Source organism: Phyllopteryx taeniolatus, chromosome 10 (genome assembly GCF_024500385.1).
Source record: "Phyllopteryx taeniolatus isolate TA_2022b chromosome 10, UOR_Ptae_1.2, whole genome shotgun sequence".
Taxonomy (NCBI): domain Eukaryota; kingdom Metazoa; phylum Chordata; class Actinopteri; order Syngnathiformes; family Syngnathidae; genus Phyllopteryx; species Phyllopteryx taeniolatus.
The window spans coordinates 5,381,607-5,392,830 of NC_084511.1; the positions used below are offsets into that span (position 1 = coordinate 5,381,607).

General features: G+C 38.8%; 1 protein-coding gene across 1 annotated transcript; it reads left to right on the forward strand.

Moving 5' to 3' along the window:
- Positions 1 to 53: 53 nt before the first annotated feature.
- commd5 (COMM domain containing 5) lies at positions 54 to 9,777 on the forward strand. The gene is made up of 7 exons (XM_061787286.1): positions 54 to 293; positions 381 to 541; positions 2,633 to 2,661; positions 2,944 to 2,994; positions 7,069 to 7,164; positions 7,236 to 7,311; positions 9,483 to 9,777. Exons 1-7 carry the CDS (start codon positions 173 to 175, stop codon positions 9,582 to 9,584), a joined length of 636 nt encoding a protein of 211 aa, XP_061643270.1. The 5' UTR covers positions 54 to 172; the 3' UTR covers positions 9,585 to 9,777.
- Positions 9,778 to 11,224: the final 1,447 nt, after the last annotated feature.

Sequence of the window (11,224 nt, forward strand, 5' to 3'; positions counted from 1 at the left end):
TCTGTTCAATCTGTGAGCTCAATCGTCAGCGCAAGAAATACGTTATCGCGAGGTTTACGCTCGCTAACACAAGTCATGTGACGCAACGCGGAAGTTGTCACGTCTTCTAAAACAAAACTTGACTGTTTAAATTTTATTAGTGAGTATTTAGTTTAAAATATAATATTTAGGAATGTCGTTTTCCCACGAAAAGGACACCAGCTTTCTGGGTGCTAGAATACCACCTGAAATCGAGTCGATGTCAAATGGCTTGAAGGATGTGGAGCAAGAGATGTTCAGAAAATTACTGAAAGGTAATTTCTTGTTTGTAGTAATGTGAATGTAGGAAATAGCCGCTTTAAATAACACGTTCATCAACTAAATATGTTTTGTATTTTCAGTTGTGGTGAATGCCCTGGAGGGAAAGGACTGCAGAGACACGATGAAGTCAATAGCAGACAACAGTGGCCTTCCACAGGAGAAGCTCAGTCACATTGTAGCTGGAATGTACAGATTGTTGTCTGAGGCTATTCGTATACCGCAGTCATTACTTAAACAAGAGGTGAGCCTATTGCTATAAACTTGAAAGCTGGTTCAAAATGTGAGAGAAAGTAGGCCCTATTGGTTTGTGCCTTTTTTTTTTTTTTTAAATGTATTTTTATTAAAAATTAGTTTTACACATTTTGATCAATAACTGTAAAGACATGCTCCACTGATTCCAAAAATCCGTTTGACAATCAATTAATTTTACTGGTATTAGTATTTTAATTATTGGCAGTTATCTGTCAAAAAGTCACAATTGTTTCAAAGAAAAAGATATTCTGAACTAATACTTCAAACTTTTACTGCCAGAAATTTGTCTTTACCGTTAGGTGTCCCAATTTAAGTTGCATGATTTGCAACATGTTTTCTAAAGATACAAATTACATTTTTGGAGGCATTTGATTTTCCATGAAAACTACCACAAATGCATCTGTGTGTCTTCAGAGTTCCTTTTTTGTGTGTGGTTCTTATACGAACGATCCTTCTTTGTCACTCAAGCTGTCTTTACTGTTAATGCCACTGAAGATCGCCTTATTATGTTGTTGCAGTACACCAGAGGTATCCGTGGCAGCCATTTTGCATTCACACAATAGCAGACTGCAACATAAAATGTTATTTCTGACAAATGAATGAACATGCAGGAATTTGTGAAAGTGACGGAACTATTGCATGTCTTTACCGTTATTACGATTGTATAAAGACAAGAGTTTAATGAGTAGTTAGGGTCATTTATGCACTTGTATCCGCAGAGTTTTAAGGGCAACACATAAATTGTGCAACTCACACCATTTTTATGAAGCTGTTTATGTCTTTACCGTTATTGCACTTTTGACTTTACCATTCTAAAAAGAAGTGTATTTCAATGGGCCACCACCAATTGCTCTGTCAATAAGGATTACCTTCACTATGAATTCTTAAAATCTTAAATCCATTACTTTCTGAAAATAGGACTTTAAGCATGGCTGTTTCCGCATAGGAGACATTTACCCATATAAAACCAACGTGGTATAAACAAAGACTGCAAAATTGGATTGATTATATATATTTTTTAATATGTGTCTTTACCATTATTGATAAAATTATATGGAAAATGACCCATTCAGGTATACTGACAGTGACATGTCATCATGGCAATAGGCAGCCGATGCGTAGCAACTCAATACAGCACACAATCCCAAATCAAGAATTTTGTCTTCCAGAAGCTAGAGACGGATTAGCAGGATGACTTTTTTGGTAAAAGAGAAAAAGCACAAGTGAAATGAAGTAGTTTTTAGTCTGCATGGTGCCATCATGAACATACACAGGCTCCAGCATGCCAGCGACCTTCATGTGGATAAGCGGGACAGAAAATGGATGGATGGATGAATTGCATCTTTATTTGGATCTATAGCGCGTGGGAAAAGACACAGTACCTTCCTGTTTGGGATCTTGTGTATATTTTAGTTTACTCAACTTGATATCGATACAACAGTACTCTTATGCCTGTCCCATGAAATTATTTTTCAAATCCCATTTGATTTATGGTAAACTTTTGCAACACTTTTTTGTGACACAGTTTTGTAAATCATGTTATTATGTAACAGACCTAGGTTTTTTTAGGAATCTTTTAAATTATTATTTTTTTTAAATAAAAAAACCCTACAGCGGTAATTGAGAGAAGAAATAGTGTAGGAATCTATCAACAACATTGTATATCAAAATAATGTCATTTGTTTTCAGTTGGAATTTGGAAATCATTTTAGTAACAAAATAATAAAAAGGGCCTCATCGTCCAACCTCAGAAGGAATTTTCACTTTCTCACATTTTGAAACGACCTCAGACATAGTAGTTAACCCACAGCCCACATTCAAGGGAGTAAGAGCAATACTCATAGAGTCCTACTCTCTGGATGCCCATTTGTTTGGACAGTGGAGAGCACATCAGTCTCACAGTTCTGAGGTTCTGGGTTCAAGTTTCAGCTCCAGCCTTAATGTGTGGATTTTTCATGTTCTCCCTGTTCAGATTTTTAAAAATCTTCAGTTTTTGTTTAAAAGGGAACTTAATATTTGATACAAAGTGGTGTTTAAAATATGAAAGCAATTGTCTCGTAATGCTTATGTTCCTGTGTAGGCCTTTAAAGAAGATCTTCGAGAACTGAGGCAAGTATCAAGACTTGGCTACATCCATTGTGTTCATCATGTCTTCTTTGATGAAAAATGTGATATTTTTTGTGGTCAGAAAAATATTATTCGGGTAAAGAGAACTTCTTTTACCTGGCTGATGCTTCAGCCTTCGTCACTGTAGCAAGGTATAGAACTTCTCTTTACCCGGAAAATATTCGGATAACCACAAGACATCTAAAACTATAGACTTTATTGCATTGTGTTGATGTACTTCAGCTACTTTCCTTCCTGTTTGAAACATTTTTGTCTTGACGCCAGGATAGCAGAAGACTTCATCACAGATTTCTGCAGTGTGGTGTTTGGAAATCGGTGTGTATTTACAATTAATTCTTTTCTTGCCTCTCCCACTGTTATGTATGATTATGCTGTCAATGATAATACAAATACAATTTATTTGCAATGGATACAGAGATGTTTTAACAGGAGCATTTTATATTCAACCAGCTGGGTAATGGTAAGCCAGTAAAGTGAGTGTATCGGATGGGAGTAATATGTTCCTGTTTTTTCACACTTATCAGGATACGAGCAGTGCTGTTCAATATGTAATGCAGCTTGTGAAAGCTCTTGCTCCGGATCCCAAAGAGGTCATCATAGTACTGTAGTCCAGCCTGAAGGAGACAAAGGCGTGTTTCAGCATCTGGCAGGGACACAGACTGAAGGAATTAAACAATGTTTTTAAGACGTAAGAATCAGGTTTTGTATAGATGTTTACTGTCAGAGGGCATATGGGTGACAAATAGTATGCCAAGGTTGGTGACGTATGATAAGAGGGGGATATCTTGGCTAGAAAAAGTGTTTAGTTGCAGAAAGGTGTGAATGAAAAAAACCTATCTCCTGGAAGGTGGCGAATGTGGATGATGGTGTTGCTGATGGCGGAGTGACTGCTGAGGAGTTATGGTACATTTTTATATAAAGCTGTGTGTGTCATCAGCCTACTAATAAAAAGCTATTCCGTGCTGGCTGGTGACACGACCCACAGGGAGCATATACAAAATGAAAAGAATTGGGCCAAGGGCCGACCCTTGAGGGACACCACAGGAGACGAGGAGTTATGACTGGAACCGGTTTGTTGCAGAGTGTGATAGTTCGATGCGTGGCCGGTTTTGTGTCAAAAAGCTGCAGTGAAAAAAGGAGGCTCAGTGATGATGGTGATCCAGCATCTGCTTCCACCAGCAGATTTATGACTACGCTGTGTGTTGAGAAGAAGCCGGACTGAAACCTTTCAAAGAGGCTATTCCCCTTAGATTTTCCTGAACCTTAGTAGTCAGTAATTTCTCTGGTACTTTAGAAATGAATGGAGGTTTCACATAGGTCTGCAGTTAGTAAATACTTCTGGATTCAAGATTGCTGGATTCCCCAAAAGAGGTATGATGACAGCTGTTTTAAAGGAATGACTTTCCTAGAGGGAGTTACCTCCAGTTCTCATGTATGCGTTGGGTAATTTTCACATTAGAAAACTTTGTGAAAACCCAAACCTAGACTTCCAGCAGCTGTTTTGATGTTGTTCACAAAATATCAACGTAATCCTTTTTTTTTTTTTTTTCATGGTACCATGAAACAATGTTCAGCCTCACATTATTATGCTCCCATCATCATGCCTCACTGTTGGAACTGTATTTTTACGGTTGTCGACCTTGCCATTCCTTTTTCAAACATTCAACAGCATCCTTATGTCCGCACGGCTCAACTTTTGTTCACACCAAAGAACCGACTTCCAAAAGTCATCCCCATGTTCCATTTTTCTTGGGCAAACTTCACTGAGGCTTTGATGTGCTGCTCTGAGACTATTGGGAGTGTTCTTGGATGATGACCATGAAGTGCACCACAGTCAAGAGCCCTCACAACAGTCTTACGTGAAACATTAGGCACAGTTCAGCAACAAACATGAAGTCTGGTTTAGTGATCGGGGTATTCTTGTTAAAATCTATGACTATATTTCCAAAGTTCTGGAAAACAACCAATTGTTAATTATATTCCTATATACATTTATAAGTTTCATATGTGCAAATCAATGCCAATATGTGGAACTGCACTTTTGGGAGGTGCAGGTATTTTAATTATCCACTTGAGGTCACCATCCACACAAAATACAAGCACATGCCTATTTGAGCTTGCCCTGCTTGAGTGACGTGAACAACAGCCCATGTGGACATGGTTGTTAATGGGTGATTTTCTGGTTAATCATTTGCACTGTTCCTCACACTGATGGTGAAAACGTGTTTACTGGATATAGGAAAAGAATAATCTTATTTGGGGGTTTCCGGTGAGTGACCACATCGCATGCCGCTGTGCTCCACCGTGCCAAACAATTTTAGAGAACTGAAAAAGGGAGAAGTGAACGTACTCAAAACTCAAAAAGTGAACGGGCTCAAAAAAAAAAGAAAAAAACATAATGCCACCAAAAAAGAACTTGACACTCGCGGAGGATGTTGTTGCCGCTATCAAGCAACAACAAAAAACATTCTTAGCTTGGTGGAGGAGTTGAAATGCAGGACCCTTCCTAGATCTGGCCGTCAGACCAAGCTGAGTAACTGAGGAAGAAGGGCCTTAGTCAGAGAGGTGAACAACAACCCTATGGTCACTAAGGCGGAGCTCCAGTGTTCCCTTTCAGAGATGGTAGAACATCCAGAAGGTCAACCATTGCTAACACACCCCACAAATCTGGCTTTTATGGTCGAGTGGCCAGACAGAAGCCACTTCTCACTAAAAGGCACATGGCAGTCCTTAAGGATTCTCAGACCTGCAAAAACAAAATTCTCAGGTCTGGTGAAATCAAATAGAACTTTTTGGCCTGAATTACAAGCGTCATATCTATAGAAGAGCCACTGCTCATCACCTGGCTAACACCATCCCTACTGTGAAGCATGGTGGTGGAAGCATCATGCTGTGGGGCTGTTTTTCTACTGCAGGAACTGGGCGACTAGTCCGCATAGAGCACAAGATGACAGCTGCCAAATACAGAGAAATTCTTCAAGAGAACTAGCTCCAGAGTGCTCTGGAACTCAGACTAGGACATCGATTTACCTTCCATCATGACAATGACCCAAAGCACACATCCAAGATAACAAAGGAGTGGCTTCAGGAGCAGCCTGTCTATGTACTTGAGTGGCCCAGCCAGAGCCCGGACTTCAATCCAATCGAACATCTCTGGAAGTACCTAAAAATGGCTATCCACTGACACTGCCCATCTAACCTGACTGACTTTGAGAAGATCTGCTGAGAAGAACGGGAGAAAGTGCCCCAAAATAGGTGTGGCAAGCTCGTAGAGACATACCCAAGAAGACTTGAGGCTGTGATTGCTGCCAAAGGTGCTTCAACAAAATATTAAGCCAAGGGTCTGAATGCTTATTTACCTATTATCTTTAAATGTTTACATTTTCATTACTTTTAGATGTTTACATTTTCAATACATTTTCACAACTGTCTGAAAATATGTTTTTACTTTGTCATTATGGGATATTTTATGTAGGTTTTGTTTGTTTTTGTTTTGTTTTTTCAAAAAACAATACACAAATCATCTTTAGAATACGTCTGTAACATAGCAAAATGTGGAAAAAGTGAAGGGGTGTGAATACTTTCTGGTGGCACGGTATAATATGAGTTTATATCCAACCATTACTAGCCCAAGTAAAACAAGGCACATTTTGACTCACAAGTCAATGTATACACTGCACGGCACTTTTTATTTTTAATTTGAATTTATTTGTATTTATTTATTTATTTATTTATAAACCATACTTTTCTTACTGTGTGGAGGTGTGGGGTAACACTTAAGAGCCATCAGGAGAGTGAATAATGTAGGGTAATTACGAACATAAATTGTCTTTTTCTTAAATCACATATATAGAAGTTTCAGGATTTGGTGGACTTAAAAACTGCATGAAATACTTTATAAAGCCAGACATAATTTACCATTAAACATCCCAAAAAGATTGAATGATAAAGATGGGCAATATAATTTAAGAAGGCTATTTAAATTGAAACAGTCAACAATGCACACAACACTGAAAAAAAGCATGTACATAGCTGGCTGTGGGGTGAAGTTGTGAAAGGTCTACCTGATGAACTGAGGGAATGTAGAACAGCTGCACAATTTCAAAGAAAATTACAACTGCATATACTAAATATAAAGTTGGATGATTAAACCACATATAGTACTGAAATTATACATTTCCATTTTCAGTTTTTACTGTATCGCCTTCACCTGCAAGATGAGCATCCACTAACTTCTGAAGTCCCAACTGATATCACTTTTTACCAAGATAATTGAGCAACTCTATAGAGTAGTCCCTTTGAATTAAGTGGTCATGTGACACTAACTGTGCTTCTTCAGTCTAGAGCGTGGGAAATGATAACATCCTTGCTGCCTCTCTGTAATTGCAGCCGTGCAGCTCTAGAAACAGCAACTTCTCAGAGGGATCCCCACCTGCCTACAATCGACGAATTTAAGTGGAGAGTGGATGTGGCCATTTCTACAAGGTAATGTAGAGCGGGAGGCTCTTCTCTGTTCTGGGTCTGGTAGAGTAAGTTTGACACTTATGTCTCCTCAGCTCGTTGGCCAGAGCACTGCAGCCGTCTGTCTTGATGCGGATGAAAATGTCAGATGGAAATTTTCATCAATTTGAGGTACTTACACAATTAGTGGCACTTTAATCTGGAATTTGGGCCTTATCAGTAAATTCTATTATATTGTTACTATGGGAACAACTCATTTATCAATGTGCAGTTTACTATTCTTATCATTTTCAATAAGGTTAACTAACTTAAAGAATATGTACAATGCGAAAACATATGTTGTAGTAGACAATGTTGTTAGGCATTCTTTATGTACTTTTTTCTTATCTAGAGAGACATAGTGTACTCTGCCTGGCCAAAAGATTAGGCACACCTACCTGCATATTATAATATTATGTACAACCTTAAAAATATGTTGTTTCAAAGATAATGCTCAACTTTGTTCATCAACATCCAAAGAGTATACATCTTCTTATACTCTTGTGTGTATTATTGCTGATATAGTTGGCAGTAGTAGCCTGTTGTTGTGGCCAATGAGTGTGTAGATCATACCACCAAAAACGACATACAGAATATACGCACAACTTAAAAACAAAACTGCAATCGAAAGAGGTTGACTAAATTACTCAAATCTACTCAGCTTTATTTATTAGAGCTTACGCAACAGCTGTAACAAAGCACTGTACACAAAACATAATAATAGCAATGATAATCTGGCACAGTTTACAATTGGTTATCACGTCTGCCTCAGAGTTCTGAGGACCCGGGTTCGAATCCGGCCTCGCCAGTGTGGACTTTGCATGTTCTCCCAAGTGCCTGTGTGGCTTTTGTCCGGGTACTCTGGTTTCCTCCCACATCCCAAAACAATGCTCGGTAAATTAATTGAGGACTCTAAATTGCCCGTAGGTGTGAATATGAGTGCGAATGGTTGTTTGTTTCTATGTGCCCTGCGATTGGCTGGCGACCAGTTCAGGGTGTACCCCGCCTCTCACCCGGAGTCAGCTGGGATAGGCTCAAGCACGCGTGCGACCCCAGTGTATGGAAATTAATGAATGAATAATAATAATAATAATAATAATAATAATAATAATAATAATACAACAATCATAAATACCAAACAAAACTTTCAGTTTAAAAAAAAAAAGAAGAACACGCGCAAAAAAAAATACTTAAAAAACAGATTATATTTATATGAACAGGAATCAACTTTTTAAATTCTTAAATATACAGTCAGGTCGATAAATATTGGAACATCGACACAATTCTCATCTTTTTGGGTCTAAACACCACCACAATGGATTTGAAATTAAATGAACAAGATGTGCTTTAACTGCAGACTTCCATCTGAGGGTATTGATATCCAAATCAGGTAAACATTGTAGGGATTACATCAGTTCGTGTCCCACTATTTCAGGGACCAAAGGTAATGGGACAAATTAACAATCATAAATCAAACTTTCACTTTTGAATACTTGGTTGCACATCCTTTGCGGTCAATTAGAGCCTGAAGTCTGAAACGCATAGACATCACTCGACGTCGGATTTCATTCGTGGTGATGCTCTGCCAGGCCTCTACTACAACTGTCTTCAGTTTCTCCTTGTTCTTGGGGAATTTTCCCTTCAGTTTTCCCATTAAAGTTGATCCCTGAAAAAGTGGGACGCATATATGCAAACTGTTGTAATTCCTATACTGTTCACCTGATTTGGATGGAAATACCCTCAAATTAAAGCTGAAAGTCTGAAGTTAAAATACTTCACCAAATATTTATGGACCTGACTGTAAAGTCTGGACAGATTTGACAATAGTTTTTGTTGTTGTTTGAGAAAAAATTACAATACAACTAAAAGCCAACATCAACAAGAGATGAAGGCACTTGTTTTAATGAATTTTAATAAATGTAGTGTGATAGCAATTTATTTAAAGTCAGTTTCCTGTCACACACAAAAACAAAAACAAGGAAGAAGCCACAAAACAATGTTTACAATCTAAAACAGAATGCTCTATTATGTAATGTATATGTTGTTGCAATCATCAAGTTTTATACCAAAATATTTTAAATACCCAACTTTCTGTAAATTAGTAAGCTACTTCAGTCAAAAGGGGGTGCCGCACTCCATACCAGGTTCCTCAATTCAGGCTCGAGGCCTGAGTGAGCCGGCTGTCATTATAATTTCTACCCATTTGCAAGTGTTATTCAACCAGATTATCGAACAGCAGCAGAGCATCAACACATGATGTGCAAATTTATCAAATAACATAATTTTATTGTTTTCCTGTGCAGGTGCCACCTGCTAAATTCCAGGAGTTGCGCTACAATGTGGCTCTGATCCTCAAAGAGATGAATGATCTGGAGAAGAAGAGCATTCTCAGGATCCAAGACTGAAAAACATTCCATTATCAATGAAAACATTGATAGTAATAAGAAAAGAAAATCTTATTTCTGTTTTTAGTTTAAAAAAATTATCGAGCAGTATTTTTATACATTACCCTTTCATACTGTACAAACACATACCAGCCACAGCATTAGGTACACCTACAGAATCCAATAAGGTACAATTAAACAAATGTAAGGAGTACTTACTGAGTATGTTTTGGGTACATGTGTTTATTTATATATATATATATATATATATATATATATATATGAGCTCTTTCAGACTGGCTGGTAATTCATTTAGCATCCGTGTGAGATAGACCAGGCATCCCTGTGACCATCTGTCTCGGCGGGGGAGCGGAGTCCCGGTCCGAGGTTGGGGGGGTCATGGTGCCATCTGGCGAGAGAATGTCCGTTACAGCTGTTATGGTCAAGTTCAAAGTCACTGTTAGATTTGTTGTGTTATTTCAGCAGAGGTCGATACAGTAGCCAAATATTGTACTCGAGTACTGTTACTGTAGAATAATATGACTCAAGTAAAATAAAAAGTAGTCCTCCAAATACTTACTTGAGTATGAGTAAGACAGTACTAAGTGGGGGGAAAAAACTACTCAAGTAAAGAGTAACTGGTGAGTAACTTATGATTTAAAATAATAATACTCAGACCCATCCATCCATCCATCCATCCATTTTCTGAGCCGCTTCTCCTCACTAAGGTCGCGGGCGTGCTGGAGCCTATCCCAGCTATCATCGGGCAGGAGGCGGGGTACACCCTGAACTGGTTGCCAGCCAATCGCAGGGCACATATAAACAAACAACATTCGCACTCACATTCACACCTACGGGCAATTTAGAGTCCCCAATTAATGCATGTTTTTGGGATGTGGGAAGAAACCGGAGTGCCCGGAGAAAACCCACGCAGGCACGGGCAGAACATGCAAACTCCACACAGGCGGGGCCGGGGATTGAACCCGGGTCCTCAGAACTGTGAGGCTGACGCTCTAACCAGTCGGCCACCGTGCCGCCAATACTCAGACTATGAACGTCAAATAAAATAAAAAGTTATAATTAAAATTTTTCAGTGCCCAGAAACCAAAAACACATGCATTTGGCCCTACAGAAACATTATTTGCTTTATTCACTTCAGTGACTGAATGAAGAAGCTGTTTGCTGACCAGACTTATTGATTGTGTGTGTGTGTGTGTGTGTGATAGGGAATTTAAGATTACAGCATGGCACGTATCCCCAAGAAGCATGTTTTACAGTGACTTATAACCATTAAATAGGGCTAATGTTGCCAGATGCACTGCCAAAACAGCAATAGAAATGTCTGCAATTTACTGCAAGGTGTTTTCTGAAGTTAGAAGTGAGCTGAAATATCCACGTTTGGGCAGACTCGAAACTACACTGCATCATAAAATTGTTGTTTTTCGGAGTTTGTAAACTGTCCCCCCCCCCCCCCCCCACACACACACACACACACACCAAATTAGTCATTTTAATTGGCCCGCGAAGGCTTTGTGTGCAGTCATGTGACTGCCTTGTGCCATCTTACTGGTGAATTGGAGTCAAATGACACTAGGGATCACATTGGATTGGTGTAACAGGACCCTATGCGGAAGTCAAAGATGAAGTCTGAAAATAGATCG